Here is a 24,341-nt window from a genome sequence, read left to right as displayed (position 1 = left end):
TCGTCCTGACTTTTAACGGATCATTTATCGTTTCAAATGGAAACTCAAGTACGGAATATACCGAACTTTAATGCGTTCATTTTGCTTTAGTTACCTGTTGTTTGCTCGTTTCATTTCAATAATAATATAAAAAGACAAAAAGAGAAAAAAAAAACAATTGCTACAGCTTATTATTCAATTAGGTTCGAAAGAAAACTTTGAACTGGTAAACGTCACGTTCAATAATTCAGTGCAGGCGCATGTATATAATATCATGTTTGATATTTAGAAAACTTTTCGCAAAAAGCACTTCATAGTTAATTTATGAGCAATTTTCTATCGCAGCAAAGCCAGACGAGAAACGCGTTCTGTGCATTTATATAGAATAGGAAATTGCCGTAGCGTCTGTAAATATTTTATCAGGTTCGTGAGTTACCTACGTTTATATTTCCTCGTCGATTCTACGATTAAAAGAAATTGTTTTATAAAATAGTCCAACAGAGTTTTTAGCGCAGCACAAATTGTATAAATAGCAATAGATAAAATGCGAATAAAGTTAAATTAATTTTTTTTTTATTTAATCTGGGACGAGCTCGAGCAATCGCTGATAAACTGAAATAGATTTAAAACGATCAAATCGCTTAATAAAATTAATTCAGGATATTTAATTAATCTCGTTGTGTAGAAAAATCAAAGCTAGCATCGACTTTAATCGTTTAAATAACATTTCACGCTTTCAACGTCAATTCTTAGTGCAAATTTTCTTTTTTCATGAAATAAATAATGACGATAAAGAGGAAATATCTATAAATTTATCTTTATCTGCTTTATCTTTATGTGTTTGTCGGGAAATTAATTAGTATGAGTTGCGAGGGTTAAATGCAAGAAGTAGCATGACGAAAATTATGTTTGAGTGCAAATTTTGTTTGTTTAATAAATCAAGTGTGGTAGACATTTATTTTAACTAAGAGTCGGCTGCCGAGCTGTATATCTTTTGGTTTCTATTTTATTGAATTAATTCAAATTGAACATTTTATAAATGAAACATACGTTGTTTTTCTTTTCTTTTTTTTCTTACTCTCCCCTTTTTGATTTTCCTTGATTCTATGCTATTAACTGATACTATCCTAGATCATACCGCTGTCACAAACATTCCCCGTTGTATAGCAGACCTCCTTTTGTATCGCGATTTTCTAGAGCTTGTCGGATAACAAAAGTTGTCGTTCAAAGTATGTGTCGCGATATCGACATTCTGTAAGTAGGTGTGTGTGTCAGTTAAACAAAGCGACGGATGGGTCAAGTGTGAGTTCTAGCTTACAAGTTATAATAACAGTTATTGCAAAAATTTTGACGCCTAAAAAAATTTTTTTTTTACGTCTATTTTAATTATAACGATATAACGTTTTTAATGCATGGCGGATCATGCACTCCAACTTCTTAGTTGCATTTTTTTATTTCCTGCCAGATATCCTAAATATCTTTTGCAATAAGATTATTAAAAATGAATAATAAACGTAATATAAACCACTTAGTATCAAACGAGAATAATGGTTGATTTCATTACTTAATGTCGCCATTATAATTTATAATACTCCGTTTTCCCATGATATCCGTTACTGTGATGAAGATCGAACGAATACACGCAATGGAGAGAAAAATTCAGGATGGGGTCAAGTGTCAATTCACCTGATGGAAAAAAAAAAAAAAAAAAAAAGAGAAAACGAGGGGAAGATAAGAGCGGACAGCCTGGGCTATGCTCACCGATTGTTCAGCTTGCTCGCTGTCAATCCAATATCGTTGATGGAAACGGGCACGATCGGGTTCGTACGGAGCTTTGATTTGAAGAACTTTAATCTGACAAGGGTCCACGCACGGCGTCCTCGAGCAGGACGTAATCTCGTTTACGGCATATTACTATTCGATCGATGTCCGATCGTGCCCGTTGAAGGTAAACGTCGCTTTCAGCTGCCCCCTGGCCGTATGCCTCAATTAAAACCGAGAGACCTTCTGGAATTCCGATTATAGCCCATTATAGAATAACGCTTATCGGGACTCCCGAGGATTCCCTTTGTCGACATTACTGCAGTATTGGCGTACTGTGTAGCCAGGAATACAATACGCTCCTTTTGCAACATTGCGGCCGCTAGAATTTACAATTTAATAGAACGACGAAGAGATTTATGCAAAAATGTTTGTTTTTATAATACAACTTTCATTAATTTTATTTTGTTATTATTTCTTTTTTTTTTTAATAAAATTTCTTTGCAACGTCTGCACGTTTCGAATATCGCTGCTACCGTAAGATTAAAAATAGTAATGGAATCGTTTGAAAATTTTGGAGGATTCCGATAATACCGTCTACTTCAGAGCACGCCAATCTGACTTTATTGAACTTGAAGTGCCTTAACGCAAACGAAAAAACTTTCGAACTACAGACTTAAAAACCGTTCGCCGGCAATTCTGCGCGGATACGATCGGCATTTCCGACTTCCTTCAAAAGTTAACGAAAGGCAATCCTTCGTATATATTCAGCGAATAAAATTTAACTCCCTGGACTCGCGATCGAGGGGCAAAAAAATTCGCTTTTTCGCGCTTCTCCATCGTCTTAATAACACTTTTGCGAAGGGTAAATCTACAATATTTCAGATGACTCTCCTAACACCGACTATTGGCTACTTTTGAGGCTTGTTCCGAATTCTAGCAAAAATTAACAGACGGAACTGTCGATTTCTTACGCCAGCACTTAGCAAACTAATCATATCAATGAATTTTCGCAGGCTCAAACTGAGCGTTCTTCGCGAGGATTTTCGCAGCGCAACTAAATTTATTTCCCATCAAAATAATCTCGTTTTTAAGTACTTCAGAGAAAGAAAAGCGTATCTATATTATATTGGGTCAGTTATTTATAGAAGCTTCTTAATTCCAGGTCATTTGCAACATTTATGATAACTAATTTAGCGTTCTTATCGTCGATGATGACGAATCATTTTCTTCTAAAATATAATGCACCGATTTTTTCTTTTTTTTTTTAACTGTTATACGTAAAGGCGATAAAAACAAAAGTCTCCATCATAATAAATAAAAAATAGTATGTATTTTAATTGTTATAAAATGCTGCAAATATAATTCTAATTTATTTTCTTGATTAACGTAACGATAAGCGAAATAATAAAATAATAAAATAATTACGAGTGAAATTATCTCATTTATACGAGCCATAGATTTATGCTTTCGCATATAATCCGCGGTACGGTTTTCTACGATCAAAACAGTTCCTAGAAGGAAGATTATCCCTCAGTTCGTTGCACGAGCGATGACACAGACGACACCCGGTTTACGATCTATCGATAGGCTTTCGCTGTGCAAAGGAACGTCAGTGAAAACGGGCGTGAAGGAGGCGTAAAGATCGACGGGTACATCTACCCTTTCAGGGTTGCGTCTGACGTTGATGACGGCCTTGAAGAGCCTAAACACTCAACTAATCATGTAATGACGCTTGACGCGGGGCGAAGTATACTGCGGCCTAACTTCGGAAAATGCACGAGCTATATCTCCTTACGAAATTCAGCGGGATACCCGCGGCTGAACTTCAGGATATCCCTTTCAGACGCTAAAGACACCCTCGGGAGACAAAAGTGATCTTTGGCGAAATCGCAAGAATGTTACACCGTAATGAAGACTTATTGTCGTGCGGAAACTTCACCTACGCTAACGTATGACACTTGTGGCTTTTACGGTACGAACTTTGTACTATTGCTAGAATCTGAAGAATTACTTTAATAAAAGAAATAAAATAAAATAAAATAAAGTAAAAAGAAAAAAAAAATATAGAGAAAGAAAGAAAAAAAGAATAAAATTAATAAAAACGCAGAAAATAAGATTAAGCTGTTTTCTTTCAAAACTAACGGGTAAAAAAATTACGTCGAACGTTTAGCCGAATATACATATATCGATATGCGTGTCACGTTTTCGCGGGAAGATAAAAATCGTCCGGTCAGCGTCACATGTTCGCTCGTCGTTTTTCTGGTTATTTCGACGAGCCGTAAAACCTTATCGTATACTTGACAATTTAATTATTCGTCCATGCAAGCGAACGCGATGCAAATTTCTACTAAATTTTTCAGATTACTCCGACGTAATACATCGATATAATTAAAGCATTTGATACATTGTTTTAATGCAGAGTGACAAAAATATTATCAGACACGTTAATTGACGTGAATCCGCATCGCTCAGGTAAATTTCAACTTCGCGGAATGCTCAGTTATTTATTCCGCGATAAAAAGCCGAATAAAAACATTTGAATTAACAAATTTATTAACAAACGCATTATAAATGTGGTAAATATTTGCGACGCTTACGCGCGGAATATTTACGAGATAAAATTAAGTAATTAATTAAAGAAATAGAATTTTATTTTTTAATAGAATTAACATACGTTTTAAAAAATGAAAATTTCTACTTTTCACATTTTGTACTTCATAAAGACTTAATGCGCGGAACGGGGGGATCTTCTTCCAATCTTGAAATGCCTATATAGATTGCTCGCGTGTTCAATAAAGCCGAGATGTGACAGTGATTGCCCTCGGATAAGATTAATCTGGGAATTCCATTCTACCTCAACGTTGGCGAATCTGCCACGCTACTATATGCATTCCATGCGAACGTGCGCGTGCCTCGCGCGCAATTTGCATCTAAGGTATAGATGAGCGGAATAGAGGCTGCGTATCTCGTAAAATAAGATAGCGACAGTGACGATCGTATTGGCATATTATCGCAATAAATAGGTTTCATTCATTTTCCAAAATAATCGTTGGTTCCTTTTTCTTTTTTTTTTTTTTTTTTTTTTAATAAATCAGATTCCCCTTGTCGTACTCTTTCTTTTTCTTCGACATACTGCCGGATACTTGTTGCTCGTACAAAAGTAATTTTATCGAAATTATATTCGGAGACGCTTCATATTTTAGAAACCCGGGTGGTGAAGAATTCAAGTAATTTGCTGTAATATTTAAAAAAAAACTATTTAATTAAATATAAGAACTTACGTTTTCTATGTTGATCTTTTGATCTTTTAAAATAAATTATGAAGACTTTTCTTTTAAACACTCAATCAAGTGTTTGTAATATTAACGTTTTATTGCGACGTGTTTTTATCTGTCGCTATATAAAATGATTACAAATTACTTTTTTCCAAGCTAAACAGGTATATGTCGTATTTCCCTACACATTTATGCGTATACATGTATACGTATATACGCGTCCATCGATTCCCGTCGGGCATCCAGCTTTAAGGTAACTTAATTAAGCTCGGTCTAGCTATACATGACATCCTCAACAGCTACGACAGAGAGAGAGAAAGAGAGAGAGAGAGAGAGAGAGAGAGAGAGAGAGAGAGAGAGAGAGAGAGAGAGAAAGGGATGGGAATGAGAGAGAAAGCGGAACCAGAGTAGAGGCCTTTGGTCCAGCAGCAGCCTCGGAAATCAATAAATGACTACAAGCGTGCGATATCGACGCGACGCGTTGATCGCTTTTTTTTTTTTTTAAGTGGCAAATTTTTGCTTCAAATGCATTCATCAATATCTCGTCCCGGTCAGTAAAATATAGGCGTTATGTTTCAGACTGAATGAAATATTTAAATGGAGCAATATAGGTTGTAGCTGATTGTACGTTTAATACATAATAACATTTCTAAATTAATCCCCAGTTGTTTACAGTAGTTCCCATTTATGCGGGTACTCTTTATTATTGAAATCGCAGCGGTTGAAAATTTTTTTTATTGTGTAATAATTTTAAATCTAAAAAAAAAGGTAAAGGATTTTTGTAAATGTCAAAAATATTAATTATTTTAAGTAATTATATGCAAAATAGAAAATAATTATGTGATATTGGATACTAAAAATATCTTTTATTTAGTCATTGAAGAGTTAATAAAGCAGCTACACACGCTGAATGTAGGTATTCGAAAGTAACTTTGATGCTCATGTAAAAATAAACGGCTTTTACAAGTAAAGGTAGTTTTATGTTTTAGTATACATATAACGTGCATAAAAAATACTGCCGTTGCTTTCTGTAGTTAAGTGTCACGCAACAAGATAATAATAATACAATGCGAAATAAACCGCTCTTAAAGATTTATACACGGGGCATGATTATTATCCCATCAAATTAAGGATTGTGTTTACCCGAACGCAGCGCAAGTTAATCAAAAAATAGATAAATGTATAAGCGAAGTGTAATCCATTACATCAAATATTCACTTTGATATTACAGTTCATTATTCGAAAAGAAAAAGAAAAAGAAAAAAAAATTATTTCGTCAAATACAACATATTATATTTACAATCTGTTAAATCTTTCATACGTCAAAAGACAATATCAATCCTTTTATATAAAAAGCTAAAAAAAATTTTATGACTGTGCAATGAATAGTTTATCTTTTCCAATCTTAATAATTAAAAAGAATAAAAAGAAGAAAATGTAGATAGAATATTGAAGCAACACGCTGCTTAACAATTTTCTTTTTTTTCTTTTTTAAAATGGACTTGAAAGTGAAATTCGTTCCCCTAACAAAACGCACCTTTTGGCGCTTGATTTATGTATTGCAATTTGAATATTATTATAAGCTGGTAAAAATGTTAACATATAAATGATGGGATTTGAATTATGCATGTCGGGCGGAATGCATATTCGGGTTCATCCCTGTTGCGGCAAAGTGGAGAATCCTTTGGAAAAAGAGAAGGTTAGGCACGTTTCACCGATTCTTTTGGGGTGGTCGTCAGAGAAACTGGAACACGTAGTACTCTTAAAGAGAATGGATCATATCCGCCGAGCTGGCAACGGCCAAGTGGCAGGCTGTGCATATTAATAGCTTTGCGATGAGTGAAATCGCTCGAGGAAAAAAAAAAAAAAAAAGAAAATTATTTCTCTACGAGACATTGTGCTCTAAACAAAACTCGCGTACTCAAGCGCTTTTATCCGCGCGAATACAAATATGAATTTACGATTGCTGCGATTTAATTGAATGTTTGCGCGACGATAAACGTCGTGCTTCTTAATATCTAACAGCGCGCGTCCCCGCATTTAGTAATCCTGTGCTCTTTCTCAAATGGTTCATTGGCGCAAATTGTTTTTTTTTTTATCGTAATGATTTTAAAGCCCAGTTTTTCTTGGCGTAATTAGAAAATGGTTGTACGTGTCAAACATTCGCGGCTGGATTTCGCCGCGGGGGTACCTTAATGGAAATACAAGGCATTAATTACATCGGGCTCTACTCAAACGTGGTAATATCCGGGCGCGTTTGGTACGTCCTTTGGAGAAGTTTCCTTAATTACTGACTTAAGTCAAATTAATTTTACTATATTCGACCCCCGGCGATAATTGATCCCCGGGGTTACGCGGCAAAATGAAAAGAGCAACCTGTTTCTTCCTTCAAGTATGCGTTTTTTATCCGGCTTTTCATCGTTGAACAAAAGTTATAAGCCATCATGCCATTGTTGGGAAACAGTCGCAGCGTGGCATCGGTATCAATATTCAATGCAATGCTGATAATTACTTGTTGCCGTATCGATCATTAGGGTTGCTTTTTTTTATCAGATTATGGGAGCAGCACGGTGGAAAAGCTGACGTCGCGCGCGCGCGCTGAATCGACGACAGGGATCGTTGTTTCTCGTTGCTTTTAAGTATCTCCTACGGGGAGAGAATATGGATTTCCGATACAAAACTTTTCAATCCGTTCCCAGACGATAAGAACCAGCCGAACTTACCGAGTGGATACTGCCGTACCGTTTATTGCCCGGCGGGGGAGCTGCATTTAAAAATATTTTATCGCACCCGGTCAATACTTGGGCCCGCCGGGAGTGCCTTTCGGTCACGTCGATTTCATTTGCATCGCGGTGACTTACATGCAAATCTGCGTTTACGCGCTCTTTAACCCTCGTCTTCGACCTGAAATTGCTATTTTTGCTTCGTTTAAAGAGCGAGCTATCCACGTTTTCACTGAGGCTCAGGGATAGATAACCATTTTTTTTTATTTTTTATTTTTCTTTATTCTAAAACGTAAAGAAATTAAATTCAAATTAATCGAGAGAATGTTAATCAAGGTTTATTAATTGCTTGTTATTAATTTAATATATTTTGTAGTGCTTTTCTTGCATATTTATTAAGTATTAAGCACAAATGGGACGTACTTAAATAGAAAGTAAAATATATCTCGTTGGACTAGTTTACATTTGCCTTCGTTATTTTCTTGGAAAAATATTTTACGTATACTTAAATTTACGGAGTTTTTAACATTATTGCGATTTCATACGCTTGCGCATTTCTGACTCTTTCCTTGTGGACATTTATCTGCCAGGCTGAAATACATAAAACTTGGCGTTGTAGTCGGCAGTATAACGAGTTTGCATGTCGCAGAAAATCATGACGGACAGGTACCACGCAGAATGCTATTTTCCTTCACGAAAGATAATTCATACGGATTCTATCTAAAAAAAAAAAAAGAAAAGAAAAGAAGAAAAAAGTCGTGTCATATCGTATCGAATTTATTATTGCCGCTTTTCCACGATATTAATTTGTCCTCTCGCTTGGCTTACTTTCTGCCGCAAAAGTAAATCTCAATTTTAATTGTTCTTAATACTTATTATTTTTTTTTAGAAATTTTTATTTTATATCTTTAGTATGTATATTAATTATATATTAAATATCTCGCGCGAGGCGATGATCAGACACCGTGTACGCCGTCGAGATCGCCGTAAGTCCCGCGCTTGTCGCAGATCTTGTCGTGGTCGGCCAGCTGAGCCGGGCGTTGCTCTCGCAACGCGCGCGCGACACGCATACGGCCGTACGGCCCCGTTCCCTCGGTCGCTGGCGTATGTGTAAGAGTAGGTCTCTCGCGCGTTAGTTGACCTACCTCAAGTGCCGCGTGGCCGGCAGTCTCGGGCATCATGCCCGATGTATAAACACGGCGAGCCACGACGCCGGCTACGCAACGTTAGCGCGATAGCAAGCGCGTACGGCTTGTTGTTATTTCTCTAAAATTTCGTGGCCGTAATTTGTTGTTGAAAATTATTCAGTGGAAAATTGTTTCCTTTTACGTAGAAGAAATAAGAGTAAATGATGCACGCGAAGCACGCGTTTCTGTAATATCTAATAGGGAAAAAAAAAAATAATAAAAATGGAATTGCGAGCGCGGAATAATCTTGATGGGATATCGAATCAATTTGAATATCGACGATTTCGTAATTTTCTTTCCTAGAGAATACGTCGAGTTTCTTGGATATCTCAATTAATTTCGTATATGCTTTTCTACTAATATTTTTTTAATTGCGTACATATGTATAAATAAATATGTAACGCGGAGGGAAAACTTTATTAATGTACTTTTTTTTTTATTGTTTATAAAAATATGATTGCATAAAAACAAGCGATATATTTTGTAAGCCGATACCCGAGAAAAGTGAGTGTAGAGGCACTTTACTTGCGTGAAGATTGCGACGTGTACTTATTAACTATTGGAACCGTCAAGGATAGAATAACATAGTTTATATTTTCTCTTGCGCGTACAATTTTTTTTTCTTTTTTTTTTTCCTAAACAGACAAGCGCGAGATTGGAATGCCTCGTTGTATAAAGAGGTATTTCATGAATGGCTGAGAGCAACCTGCCATCCACGGAACGAAAACATTTTTGTCGAGTTGGTATAACGAGACCCACGTGAACTCGTTACTTCAACGAGTACAAAACCTGAAGAGAAAAAAGTTAACCAAATTTTTGCACAGCTCGAAAGAACCGCGAACGAGGTAGGGAAAGAGAAAACTGGGTGCTCGAAGATTGTAACGAAATTTTTTCAATAAATTCCTATTGACTCGCGCGCGTTACACGCTCTTGTTAACGGCTCCGTACGTTGATGCATTCTGACGAACAAGGGATTGTTTCGAGATTCCTTAATGGTTAATAAAACTGGCTGTTATATTTTTATCTATATGTATATTTCGCGTGCAAAAGCGAGGGAAATAAATGTCCCAGAGAAATCAAATAGATTGAGGACGAGTCCAGTTTGCAAAGTGAAAACAAATAACGCATATATTTCCTTAGAAATCGATTCTTTCCTCGAGATGTATCCTCGTAGATATACGCCGACGTTAGATAGCATGAAGTTTAGAATTCGAGATATGTCACCCGGTTTGTCCCTACGCTCATCTTTCGAGCAATGAAAAATAGAATACGTCGCGAGGGAAGGTATCGTGAAAACGTCTTCGAAGGGAATAAATTTTTCTACGCAACTTTTGAGTGCGCGAAACATTCTTGGGGAACTCGAACAATGTTTTTTTGGAAAGTATCGGGAAATATTTATTTCCAAAATCGTCGAGGAAATAAGTTTCAAATTTTACGATTCTTATAGAAGAAATGATTGATAGTTAATAAAAATTATATGCCGTAATGTCTTTTTTTTTTTTTTTTTTTTTTAACACTTGTATTTCGATATATTAATGAATTTTAACGTTTCTAATAATATTATATATTACGTGATTTCAGGTTATTCGAAGAGAATGCGGAATTGCTAAATATGTTCACGAAATTTCGGGAATTAAAGACGAAAGAGCAGCAGAGTTCGAGTATGGAACTGGCCGAGCACGCGAAAACGGTCATGTCCACTCTCGACGAAGGTATCAAGAGCCTGGACGACATGGATGCATTCCTGACGTATCTCCACGAGGTTGGGGCCTCTCACACGAAGATCCCCGGCTTCAACCGGCAATATTTCTGGGTAAGTCCTTCATCAATGGAAACGCAAATCGCCCACGCACGTTCCTTGCTATATTTATACGCGACATATGACATGGTGAAGCATGCGATGAACAGGCGTGTCCCAGTTATCGAACTATTAACTAGAGAAGAAAATAAAGCAATTGTATTATAAGAGGGGAAGAAAATAGGACAATGTACGGAGTACAAGATTAGCTTTATTATACGAACTCCCCTAATAGGATTTCGGTAGATTAAGAAACATTAGCCCAGGTATACGATAAAGATAATGATTCATTTTTGTATCTTTTATTACACGCGCGCAGAGAGTACACGCAAAATGTTCGTGTATGAAATTAAAAATAAAAAAGTTATTCCTAACGATTGAACGAAAAAATATTAATTAAAGATAAATCGTGTATTTACAGCAGTTAGATTAAGTGTTTATTCGATAATAACGCAGGAATAAAATTAGAATATTTAGAACGCTTTTCAAAAATGTATGCTTTTCCGTAAACAAGATGGTCGGATTTGTTTGACAGTTCTAGACGGTTTGCTTTAAACTACCGACGTTAGAGTATCGGTAGTTTACCTCGGGAATATACGAGGGAAACGCGCGAGAATTCCTCACTTGTCAGAGATACGTCTCCCATCTTCTGGCGTACATTTTCTCTTTGTGCCTTGCTTATCTCTCGCCGCATGGAAATCAAAGAGGCTAAAGTGAAAACTTTTAGGAGTAACTGTAAACTATTTCAGTACCGCTGTTTCTGCCCGCATACAAGAGATTTATCCACAATTTATGCACAATTAAAGTATAAGAACGCTCAAACGTAAATACAGAATAAACTTTCGTTACGTTTTCTCATAATCTACGAGCACGTTTTAACTTTTGCACCGCGCTGCACGTTTGATTTCTTCGCTCGTTTAGGTGTTATAGATTTTTTATTAGATTCTTTTTTTTTTTTTTTTTTAATTCCTCGAAATTTATGCCAACTTTTCGCAACGAAGAAAAATTCGCAGCCAGTGACATTGCATAATAAATGTTGAGACTTTATTTCACATGATATAACACGTCCGTGTTTTGCTCGCTTATGGTTCTTTATAATCCGCTACGCAGCTGGTGTCCGTTATTTGTTTTCTACGTTGTGATCCTGTATGATATCTAATAAGGCAATTTTTTTTTCTTTAATTATTTTTACAATTTGAGAACATGTAATGAAATATCATTGCGAAAGATAAAACGTCAAAATCTGATTTAATAACATTTAATATTTGGCAAAGTCATAATTTTGTCGTCGTTAAAAATACGTAACGTAAGCTTCTTTTGATATAAATATTTTTGTAATACGAAAAACTTTGTGATAGAAAAAATAATACTGGACTTTGATTTGATTCTCGCAAAGTACTTGAGAAAAAAAAAGATAGCCGTTGCTCATAGGACTTGTAAATATTTTATAACTTTATTTGCGATCCTATTAGTTGAAAATACTTTGGACGCAGGGCACAAGGATCGATGCAATAATGCTTCGGGCGTCTGCTTCGTGTAGATTGTAACGCGAACATAAATAGTACTGCGAAACATGAATGATTAAACAGCACGAAATCACATTTTTGCGATGAAAGTGTGGAAAATCAGGGGAAGTTTTGACATTTTGTCGAGTATAATCGAACATTATACAGTCAATCGTTCAGCTTGGTTGAATAAATTTGATAGCTACTCATGTACAAACAAATGTCGAATTCATTGAATTAATTACATTTTAATGAGAGAAATGCATTTTCCCAATACGAATGCATTAATATAATCGTGTGTGTTGAATCAACTGGCATTTCGTTACACTGAATGTAATTTTCTCAATAGGTCTGATATTTGTTTGAACGAAAGCACACGTCAGTTTTATTCATCCAATAAATCTGTCTTTTTTATGTATCGATAATTTCACGTATGTATAAATAAGCATCATCAATTTAATCTTGCGCGACCGAAAGGATATAAAAAATTTTAAATGATGTCGCGCGCAACAATAAATTCAATTGGATTTAAAAATATAAGCGACAATATATATTGATAGATGTGGTGGAATACAATTGGTAATAAAAGGTAATAATCCACGTGAAAAGAGCACGTAAGTAAGAAAAGGTGGGAAAAAAAAATATCATTAAAAAAGCATTTCAATACGTAAAAGTAATAACGTTTCCGGACTCTCTCGCATATGCACGCGAGTTTTTATTACTCTTACGACGATCGAAATGGAATTTTCTTTGTGCACGTGAGAAGGAAGCCGTGCTGGAGGCCCTTGCCGTGTCGCTTTATCTTCTCGCCAAAGAAAACGAATAAAGGCATTACGTAGGAAAAGGCAAGCGTAAGAATACTTAAAAAATGTGGTTATAGCGAAAAGAACGTATTTTATTGGAATAAAATACAAGATAAAGGTATCAAAAATTTTTTTTTTCTTTTTTTTTCTTCACGCGATATTATTCCATAATTAAATTCTTATGTGTGAATGTCACATCGCACAAGAGATATTTTTTTTTGGAATTAATTTCAATCGAGGATAGCACGGTTTTGTTATTTATTTCTCTCCTTAAATTGCCTTACGTTCTTTCTGATTTTTTAAATATTTTTTTATAGACAGAAATAAGGTCAAGTTATTTGCGAAGCGCGTGAACGGAAATCGAAGGTTTACATCACGGAATGTCGCATTTATTCACAGTGCGAAATGCTTGTTTACGGTTTCAATCTCTTGGCACGAAATCAAATCTGGTTCGCGTCTTCCTTTCCCATCTAAGTTCCTTAGACTTAGTCACTGTACAGGATTGATAATTCCTGTCGGGCAATCCTAGGAGGTCCATTGTGAACCGTGAACATGACGATGGCAACACAATCGTCCAGTCAATCGCCGGTGCTCGCTTTGTTGGCGACCACGCTGTTAGAGATAGATCGAGACTTAAATATTTGCTGTATCGATATTATTTTATTTTCCATATTCAAGAACGATAGTAGCTTTATATTTTTTTTTTTAATAAATTTAAAACAAAACATAATTCAAAATAATATATTTAATTGCTTTTATCGATCAATTTATACAATTGTTTTAAATTTATTCTAGCGCAAATATATTCACACGCGTTGTTTTGTTCACAGAAAATAGAAAAGCCGTTTCTGGATGCCGTGGAACGCACGTTGGAGGACCGATATTCGGAGAACGTGGAAAATATCTATAAGCTGACGATCAAGTTCATCATCGAGACGCTGATCGACGGCTTCGACAAGGCACAGAGCGACAAGGCTAAGTCCTAGTCGTTCTAGTCCCAAGGATCCGGCACGCACGCGATCGCCCTCGATCCTGCGAGATGTTAATTGCCCGTGGGTCGGCTTAGTCCTCCCGACGCCTGGAACGGAAGAAAACTAGCCGGCGATTCTCGAGAAAATGACGTTCGAGGACAATTGCTGTCCTTGCGTTGATTCGCGCGGCGTCAACACGTCGCTGCAACGTTTCTCCGCGAATTCCTGAGAAACGCGAAATGCGAGCGCGTGGCGTTTTACGTCATTTCACCCTTCGATCGTCAAAAGAGTCGCGCGGCTCCTTCGCATCATAGCGTAGTTTTTGCGAAGAGATCTCACAGGATTCGGAATCGTGTTCTTAATACTCGGAGACGTTCAATGGCGAGACCCGCTCGAAGGGTGCTTTTTTTTTATCCGCTTCATCTTTTTATCAATTTGACAAACAAATGTGATATAAATGTTTGGTAATTTTGTAATTGGTAATTTTGTAATGGTATGATTTTTGGTATGACAATAGTTTAATTCTTAGATTGGTAATGGTTTAATTTTTAAATTTGTAATAGTTTAATTTTTAATTTCGTACCGTCGATCAATTATAAAAAGTTGATCGATCACTTGATAGATTTCTCATTTCCTCGCAGTATCAGTTTGTTCCGTCTTGCTTTTGTTATAAGTCATAGATAAACTACCATCGTGTAAAATCGATCAAGTTTTAAAAATTAAGTTGGATCACAAGATGAGAGTACGAAACCTTCCAGCGTTCACCCTATGTACTCGCGAAAGAGAGAGAAAGAGAGACAGGCTCCTTGTTAAATACTTCTTGCGGTAGCGTGTTTCGAACACGCTAAATATTAATGTCGCGCCAAAGTCGCGTGTGGGGGCGAATGATAATTTAAGTCCAGAATGGAAATTGCCGTTTTGTGCGCGAAACGTGGGAGCTCGGGGCGCCTGGCGTTTACTACAAGTGCGGTATCGCAAAAACACATCCTGTCTTCGTTGGAAAATCGATTTTCGCAACACGTTTCGTTATTTATCGTCGTTTATCGTTACCCGCAGGAAGTTCCTCTGCGCACGACGGTTAGTTTGATTATTCGTGGTACTACGGTTAACGAAGTTAATGACTGATAGGGCGGCCGGTAATGTGTATCGTCCTGAAAGGCAGCTCCATCGCTTAAATGCATCGTCGGTGAAAGAACAAAAATAAATTTCATTATCTTCTTTCTCTCTCGCGGTGCAACCTGGGCTTTTGTTACCATCTATTGGGCTTCTAATTATTCTCGATTAAAGGAGAAAACGCAGGGAATTCCAATGATATATTTTAAGATTAATAGCACAACGCGATGTTAAGTTAGAATCAACATTTCTTTTTTATTTTGCGTTGCATGCACGTCTCTCTTGAAAAAAATGTGGTCTTTAGGGTAACGAGCCCTTCGCACAATTGTCAATTTCCTGGGAGGTCTCGAGAAGGCAGAAGGCCTCCTCGTCTCTGTATCTTCCTCGCCGTCTTTATCTATCTATATTTCTCTCTGAGGACGATTCGCGCCCATGTTACTCTCTCTTTCTCTTTCTCTTTTTTTTCTTTTTTTTTCTCTATACTCGGACTCGAGCGAATCATTACGTACCCTAGAAAAGGGCTGCGACGCGAGCGACCGCAGGGTACGTGACTTACAGGGAGACACATCCCAGAAGCGTGACACGCGATGCGAATTTCATTAGGACTCGCTATATGTAATGGTTTAATTTTTAATTTGGTAATAATTTAATTTTCCTTGGATATTTGTTTTACGGCGTCTGAAAACGAGTTTCATCAATTTGACAAACAGTTGTGATAAAAATGTTTGGTAATTTGTAATTGGTAATTTTGTAACGATTTAATTTTTGGTATGGTAATGGTTTAATTAATTTTTAATTTGGTACCGTCGATCGGTTGTAAAAAGTTGGTTGATCACTCGATAGATTTCAGATAAATCAGATAAACTTCGAATTACAGCGCTTATGGGTTACCAAATTAAAAATTAAGCCCGATTTAAGTAAAAGAGAAGAAACCCTTCTCGTCGAGATCATCGATTTACCGCGTGCCGTGGTACCTTTTTCACAAACGTCGATTAGGGTTAAATCGTTCGGATTTTTAAGCGATTCGTTAATTAAGGGAATGGCAATTTGCGGCACGCGCAATGACGCAAATCTTGTAATGGTTCATTGAATGTTATGCGATTTACGATCTCTCAAAAGCAGGCTATTTTACATCCCGTCGAGTAAAAGCAGCTTAATGTTATTACGAGAATGAATAATCGTTATCCGTAAAAAGCCTTCGGCTTTGGCAGGGAAAGCGCGTAAAAAAAAGAAAGAGGAATGAACGACGGCATCTTTTCTTTTCACGTCTAATACCATAAATTCGTGGATTCATTACGTGGGGTGGTTACGCTTAACGAAAAAAATCGCCGTCTATACGCATTAAGCTGGTTTTATAGCGCATTGGCTAAGTTGATGAGAGTTCTTGCGACGGTAATAGACCCTTAAACCGATATTGTGCGCGACATTAGCGGTTGATCGAACCTTGTTCCGTTTGTAATGGTATCGCAATAAGATTTTTATTATAATTTTATTTCGGCCTATCCTCTCAGAAGCGAGGTGGTATATAGTTGACCGAAGTTATGTTTAGTAATCCTCTTAAGATCGGTCTCTCTGTAAAAGAGAAACTCCTCTCCCACCTTCCACCTTCTAATTTCGTGTCTGATCAATAACGACGTGTGTGTCACTTTTGTGTCATGTGTGTGTACCTTCTTTTCTTGCAAAAATCGAAAGACCTATCTAACCGAAAGTCTTCATGAAACGCGCAGGAAGCACACATGAGAGAAAAATATATATTATTATATAAATATATATGAGATAAAAAAAAAAAAAAAAAAATTGCTAGTATACCTTGCAGTTATACGAATGTTGCATTGTCTAACTGTTTGTTCCATACAAATCCAGATGTATTATTGTATCCGATGGAGTATTATATATCAAAATATATAATATATATATATACATTCTCCCGTGGACCTTCACAGTCAATCCGTTTTCTCCCGATTTCTTGAGCAAGCAAAATAATCTCGAATTGCACTTAAGTTTTAATCTTATATATATTTTGTTAATTTTCTGTAAAACCTAATCTAATTTAATCTCACAATAAGTTACAAAACAGAAAAGTTATATACTGACACTTATCAAGGAAATACGTTTAAAATTTTAAATATTTAAATTGTCGATAAATTGTATTAATTTTTATTAATGTATTATAAGATAATTGCCAAGAACTATTAAAAAAAAATTAGCTTGACTAAATTTCGTACACTTAGCGTCATCTGTCGTTACTAAATAAAACTTTTCTGTAACTAACCTCCATGTGACTTGAATGGATATTTCAAATATTTTTTAAACAATTAATTATATACATATTTGATTTATTTAGAATGCAATGAACGTACGGAATTTTAATGGGACGATTGTTAACATTAATATTTTCACTAAATTAATGTCTTTTTCGTCGCGTAGTTGGTACGACCGCTTTCGCGCCGTCAGCTACTTGTCAACAGTTGTCAAGCGTCCGTCGTTGACACAATCAAAAAGGAGCAACGGATTTAAAGTCATCACATAGTAAGTACAAGTGGCGTCGTGAGAATTTCACTACCTCGTTTGATTTAGCTTTTAGATCTTCGTGATATGCGCCAGTAAATTCTTCGGGAACCTAGAGCATCTCTATTCGACCGTGTCTTAAAATGACATCTAACCTCTCGCTCGACTGTGCGCTCGAATTATTCTGCTTGTACGTTTAAATGAAACACGCGATATACTAACTTCCACGAAGGCCGCTTACAACTGCACACGAAATTATTTCTCAAATTGGAATGCTCCGTGCGCTCCGATTAAATTGTTTATGCATAGGTTATGTTGTAGGTACTCTGTATCTTTTTCTTCTCCTGCCCATAGCATTTCTTTAGAATATTTGTTTCTGTCACGTAAAATGTATATATGTACTAACGGCAAACTCTTTTCTCATAGAATAAATGCCAAGCGTTAAGGATGAATCTGAGAACGAGGGGGAGGAGATGTCTCATGACAGCAACGATAGTAACCAGAGCTCGGCATCGTGTGACAGCAGTGCCGAACACTCGGACAGCGATGACTCGTCCGAGATGGACGAGGACGAGTGCGAAAGGAGGCGCACCGAGTGTATGGAAAATTTACTTGATTTGGAAAGGCAATTTACTTTACTCAAAGAGCAGTAAGTAACACAGTACTTGTTGAAAGATCATTGATCGTTGATATGTTACTAATTGTCATTTATTTTCAGATTATATCGAGAAAGAATTACTCAAGTGGACACGAAGCTCGGAGAAGTTCGCGTTGGAAAATCCGAAGAGTATCTGATACCCCTAGAACGATTAAAAGAAAATATGAAAACGAAAACCGAAGTAGCTGGGATATTGAAGCAATACAGACTACAAAATATCCAGAATAAATTTCTAGCAGAGGAACTCGCTGCATTTCAAAATTTCGAAAGCGAAAAAGGCTTAGTTTGGGATTGTATTCATAACGATTTACAGGATAAGATACGCCGCTTGGAGGAAGATAGAAATAATGTGGATATACATGCGGATTTGTGGCTCAACACGACTGGAAGAAGACGTAGAAACCATTCGGAGAGAAGACGAGCTGTTTCCGTTGCAGGTCCCTACATCGTTTACATGCTCAACGACGCTGACATCCTGGAAGATTGGGCGTTAATAAAAAAAAGTCTAGGTAGTCGTAAAGCGGAAATAATGTAAATTATATTTCGAGTACGTTAAAGAGTCGTTGAAGAAAAAGCTTTTTTATATTACATGTTCATCTTTGATATGAACAAAAAATTACGTCCAATGGGGAAATGATCTAAATTGTACAAGTTAACTATCATCCATTCAGCATTTAATATCTGTACAGTGTGCCTTGATAAAAATAGCGGTAATTATTTTCTAATCTAAATAATTACCGAATTGAAATATCACGTTTGCTGAGAGATGTACTTTTTGCGGTACACTAGTGCAGGAAAATGATGTACAATTGTGTCATTGACAAGGGAACTTAAAAACCAAAATCAGATTTATTGTATATATTAATTTTAGTAAAGAAGAAAATTTACATCGTTAATCGAAAGATTTAATTAATCCATACTGTCAGAAATAATTGACTTTTATATTCGGTGTATGACATTTTCTTCTTCTTTCTTTTCCTTTATCCGTGTACAAACCTATTATCACGCTTGTATTTTTTTTTTTTTATTTTATTATTTCGATAATTCATGATTTATTTCTTGTGTATGTTATTATGATCTAGTCTAAAGAAGTCTATAGTGCTTGAACTGGGCAATCTTGGCATGCGGTGTCAAAAACTGATCGTTGTAGACGAGATAGAGGATAGGACGTCTTCCCGCTGTTCAACATTAGCTTCGCTGCTTGTGAATTGCCACGAGACTCCATGTCTTCTAAAGTATTAATATTGTATTAATATAAAAATATTAGAATCTCATTTAAAGACATTTTAATGCGTGTACTTCGTTTAGTTCATAAAATTTGTATGCGACATAAATAATGAGCAGCGTGGTACATTATCTGAGAAAGAAAAAGAAATTCGTAAACGAGAAAACTTTGTATAATGAATAAAGCGCATTCTAACTTTTTCATAATAATTTCAATATGTTTAATGTTAGAACACTTTAAATAAATAATGCGTTGTTACAGGTATCGGTAAAAATATATTAATGCGGGCGATCGAGCAAGCGAGTGAGGTGCGTACATTAAAAAGCGGATACGGCATTAGATGCGACGACGATATTCAGCGTACGTGACTCTCCGTCTTCATCCCCACTCTCGGCCGCCGAGCGCGGGGAAGTGTAGAGTGGGGAGAGGCCGCGTTCCCCCTTAGTCCTCTCTGACCCGTGCTCCGCAACATATCTACGCGCGCGCTTCGTGTGAGATTCGACGCACACCACGGCAAAATTACGTACGTTGGACGCCGTCGCCGTGGCTACCACCATATCCGCTATTCAATGTACCTTGCATTCCTCGAACATCTACCACTCCGGAGTCTGCGCCACGCTACATTTTCCCTCCGTCCTTTCAACCTCCCCGACGCTCCTGGACACATGTACGTATCTTATTTGGCATGGACAAGACCGAGAGTCGGCCGTGTTTTCTCATAACCCGCATTCCATCCGTACTGTTCCAGTAGGAGCCCGGTAGGATTCCAGTTGGAGTCCAGTAGGAATCTTTTGGCGTAGCGTGATCTCCAAGATTCTCCCTGTGACGTCACGCGATTAGAAATCGCCGGCGGTGCGTGCGTTCGTTCGATTTGTATTTCGTGCACCCGAGCGTCGCCGGCGCTGCGGTCGGCGCTTGAACACCTTCCGCAGCAACTTCATACGTACGCTATCGGGGAAGAAATCATGGCGGCGGACGACGATGTCTCGGAACGTTGCAGATATCGTTCTTCGCACCGGGCTTGGAATTCTTCACCGAGCGCAGGTATTATTTGGGAACTCAAGGTCGCACGATAACCGGCGACTGTTGCGAGTCGCGAACACCTCGCGTAATGGTAAATTATTACGCGATCGATCAATTAAATATTATTTCTATAAAGTTGATTACGGGAAGCATAACTTGCGAAAGATTTACTCGATTACGAGAACTACAAGCAAAGAATTTGTAGCTAGAGGATTCGTTGCGGTATTCGTCGATTAAATCAATCATTTGTATGTAATATTAAAGTATAAAAATATGATTCTTTTTTTTTTCTTGACTTTTTGTCGCAGCGGGTGGGTCTAGTATCGTAGAATAGTTTCTAACTAAAATTTGTTTTCTGTTTCAGGTGGAGATTTGAAGGCAAATACACTTTCGTCGCCGCCATTAATAATTACACAAACTGCAGCCAGCTCGTCGGTCGCGTTCTCGCGAGTACCGTCTAGTAATATCGCGCGAAACGGTTTCAATTTATAAGTTTGTTAATTAACTTTTATGAGTAAATTCATCCCGATCGCGGTTTATCGCGAGTGTTCAGTGTGTGCCTCATGTGTGGAAGGATGGTTCAGCCCCACGTTCTCAACACCCTGAGAGGAGGAGGAGGCCTCGGAGACAGGCATCATGCTTCGGTGGAGCAACGTTTCGGTAAGCATCATTTTTTTATTTTTGTCGAAGTTGAGATTCTTCGCTATTTATCCTGATACACGAGTGGAAATGTATTCAGCTAATCTGACTTTACAGCCAGAGATTAAATCGCGCAGATTAAATGTATTTCTTAACTGTCCAGCGTGGACCATGTATCTAAAAAAATATCTAAACGTTTTTCGCCGCGTACTTGTTTACTGTTGTGTGTTGATCTTACGCTACGCTTGCTCGACTGCCGAATTCGCCGGGCAAACCGGTTCTTGCCGCCCGCCACCGCGCGTCCTCCACCTTGCGAATTTGGAAGTCTTCTTGGAACGCGAAGGTTGCCGGCCAGATGTTGGCACACGCACGTACTTACACTACCGCGGCGATCTGCGGCCCAGAGATCAGCAGTTTCGACAGTCGAACACGCGTTGAATAGGTCAAGACGCGCAGTAGACTCTAGTACGCGGCGAAAAAAAGTTTAGATGTCTAGCTTTTCTCGCTCGTTTTGATGAGTGTTACATTTCTGACTCATTGCTAGACAGTTTTGTTAGACAGCCACGAGATAAATTACGAATTGGCTGTAATAACTAATTATTAGGTAACGGTGGGAATCAATTTCCACTCGGGTAGTTTTATCTCTTTGATAATAATTTAAATAAAAAGTTTAAAAATTAATACAGAAAATAATTTGACATTTACACAATTTTAGAAAATTTTACTTTATTAGAAATTTTGTTTGAATAATAAATAATTTAATTTTTTTCTTCAAAAAAAAAAAAAAAAAAAAAAAAAATAATTTAAGCCTCGTACAATTTTTTTTTAAAAATAATATAGATATTAATCTGAACATCTCTGCAATTAATGTTTTATTTGTATGTTACAGAATCTTCGCAGTTCCGTTGCTGTAACTCCACCGCTGCGCATCGAATCGGTGAGTGACAAATACTTTTTTATAGAACCGTTATCATGTCAGGGTTAATATTAAAATCATATAAAATAATATAAAAAATAATACAATATTATTACAAAATAATAACTCTAAATTAAACCACATAAAAAATATTAACTCGTCGAATTACGACATCGGCACAGTCGTAAGCTGGCGCTGTTTAGAAATTCGGGAGGGAAAGAAAATCTTAAACGGGAGGGGAGAAAGAAGGATAATTTTAAATGTAATTTTTATTTAGGCTATGTACAACACATACGTACAATACGTGACCCTTGCTTAAAACTATGTTACGCTCGTCCGGTATGCATTTCCACTTAATTTTTAATCTTGTCCTCTCGACATAACGCGACGCGTGTAATTCCGTGTGTAGGACGCGCGGACCATGTGCGCGTCCACGCACGCTTATCGTGTATCCTGGACGTGTATATGCGTGCGCGCGTGTATGTATGCGTGCGTGTACGAGTGTACGATATGTTACAAACTTTTTTTTTAGGAACATTTCTCGTGGAATGCCGCGAGCGGTAATAATAAGGTTCGCAGCGAAACTACACGAAAACAATGCGCAGTCGTCTGCAGCTTCATCCTCGAGTCGATATATTGATTAGACAGTTATCGAAAAATGACACCAATATAGACGATTGTTGACTGGACAGACTCCGAATATTTATCAGTGAAAGGCGCCAGGGAAAAGTCACGGGTCGCGCGTTAATTAACCGTTTGCAAAATCCTTCTCCGACGTCCTCGCGGATTACACAATTTGCGATAGGTACTAGAACGAATGGGCGTTTGCGTTTGTCACGAAAGAGTTCAGCAAGCAAAAAGTATGCGCGCGTATGCGGCGTCGTTTCTCAGGATCGAATGCATTAACGGAACAATAGCCTCGCCGACAATGCTTTTTTCCTCTCCTCCTTTATAAGAAAATTGTGCAAAGCCCCGCGCACTTGCAAAACGTATACAATAATAACACTCGTAATGAAATCGATGGGGATTCTCGTCGACGTGAAAGCCCCCCGGTGTGCAAACGGTTAAAGCGACGAAAGCTCCGATTCTGCTTTTACGCGGGAAAGCATCCGGACGACGAACGATCGCAATAATTAACCGGCTTGCGGCAACAGAGTGAATAATGCACGCTCGGCCCAACCGTCTCATCGACGATTTTCACTGCGTGATATTCGCAAATTACCTCGTTAATAACGCATAATCGTCCGACCGTATCGCGCCGTACTCTGGCGACATCGGCCGCGGGGTCGCCCGGCCTGGAATCATTCGCCTGTTGACGCAGTCGGTTTCACTATTACGAGAACAACATTGTTACACGATACGATCTGTTAGCGATAATTACATATTTAACCCTGGATATGGAATGAGATAGAGTGCGGCCACCATCTTTCCCATTAAAATTTCGCGAGCCTCGCGATCGTGGGCCTGCGCGCATCCGTCGGCCTTGCAGGACATATAATACTTACAGTGTAGGCATTTTACATGAAACGCAGGATCGTCACTCGTTAATTTTATTTATTTATTTTTATTTTTATTATTATAATTATCTTTTTTTTTTTCCTTTTCTTTTTCCTTTTTCCCTTAAGTCGACACGGCGTGTGATCTTCGTGTCGATTTGCGCGCGACGTCTGATCCGCGCGAAGGGGTGAGTTTCGGCAGTCCGTTCGTCGCGACGGGGAAACCCTGGCGCCCCTCAAATTTCGAACGCAAAAACATTGTCGGATCCTCACTCCGTCTCCTTCCAACACTCCCCCTCTTCCGCTTTCTTCTTCTTTGATTATCGTGGTCAACATAAGCACACAAATCAATGCCTAATATCATTCACTAAGGGTATGCTTACACTTTTAAAAGGACATTGAAAAATCGCATATGCTAGAGTATCTGCCGATTACGCAATCTCTATGTATCTATCTCTTCCCTTTCATCCGCTTATGTACAGTACCGTCCCCTCTGTTCGCCCCCCCCCTTTTCTCTCGCCTTTCAATTAACGAAGGTGTGGCACGTATCGTTGTTAGGAGATTAACGAAATGCCGCGCGCGGATGCGTTACGTGCTAGTGCGACGCGCCTCACGAACGAAAAGTACCGGCCGCGTTCTGGAAAAGAAACGCGCTTTTTGCCCCTCGCGCGTAACAAAAAGGAAGATAGGTTTAGTTTGTACCGCGAGTCTCGAACGAACCATCTAATTAATAATAATAAAATTCAAATCACTTCTCT

The 24,341-nt window shown here is 37.8% G+C and overlaps 3 protein-coding genes across 8 annotated transcripts in view; all 3 read left to right on the top strand.

Moving 5' to 3' along the window:
• The window catches only part of LOC139102991 (neuroglobin), a 125,384-nt gene extending 108,344 nt beyond the window's left edge, over positions 1-17,040 (top strand). For all 5 annotated transcript variants that reach the window (XM_070657277.1, XM_070657278.1, XM_070657279.1 and 2 more), the window contains 2 exons: positions 10,510-10,741; positions 13,865-17,040. In XM_070657277.1, coding sequence (XP_070513378.1) covers positions 10,510-10,741; positions 13,865-14,020 — 388 coding nt within the window. In that variant the 3' untranslated portion in view covers positions 14,021-17,040. The remainder of the gene's footprint in view (positions 1-10,509; positions 10,742-13,864) is intronic.
• A 122-nt stretch (positions 17,041-17,162) lies between these two features.
• Brms1 (breast cancer metastasis-suppressor 1-like protein) lies at positions 17,163-19,773 on the top strand. Of its 2 annotated transcripts, XM_070657284.1 has the most exons (4): positions 17,163-17,647; positions 18,053-18,275; positions 18,345-18,793; positions 19,367-19,773. In XM_070657284.1, the coding sequence occupies exons 2-4, from the start codon at positions 18,058-18,060 to the stop codon at positions 19,369-19,371; spliced, it is 672 nt and encodes a 223-aa protein (XP_070513385.1). In that variant the 5' UTR covers positions 17,163-17,647; positions 18,053-18,057; the 3' UTR covers positions 19,372-19,773. The 2 variants fall into 2 exon arrangements, with proteins under 2 accessions (XP_070513385.1, XP_070513384.1); XM_070657283.1 differs by having other exon boundaries at positions 18,345-19,718.
• Positions 19,774-20,445: 672 nt separating this feature from the next.
• Positions 20,446-24,341, top strand: part of LOC139102996 (multiple coagulation factor deficiency protein 2 homolog) — a 43,876-nt gene continuing 39,980 nt past the window's right edge. The window contains exons 1-3 of the mRNA XM_070657286.1: positions 20,446-20,553; positions 20,897-21,192; positions 22,061-22,108. The gene's annotated coding sequence lies outside the window, so the exon portion shown is untranslated. The remainder of the gene's footprint in view (positions 20,554-20,896; positions 21,193-22,060; positions 22,109-24,341) is intronic.

This window comes from Cardiocondyla obscurior, linkage group LG05 (assembly GCF_019399895.1).
Source record: "Cardiocondyla obscurior isolate alpha-2009 linkage group LG05, Cobs3.1, whole genome shotgun sequence".
In the NCBI taxonomy this organism is placed as follows: Eukaryota; Metazoa; Arthropoda; class Insecta; order Hymenoptera; family Formicidae; genus Cardiocondyla; species Cardiocondyla obscurior.
Note: the sequence above shows the minus strand (reverse complement) of the source record. Positions and strands in the feature narration are given on the sequence as shown.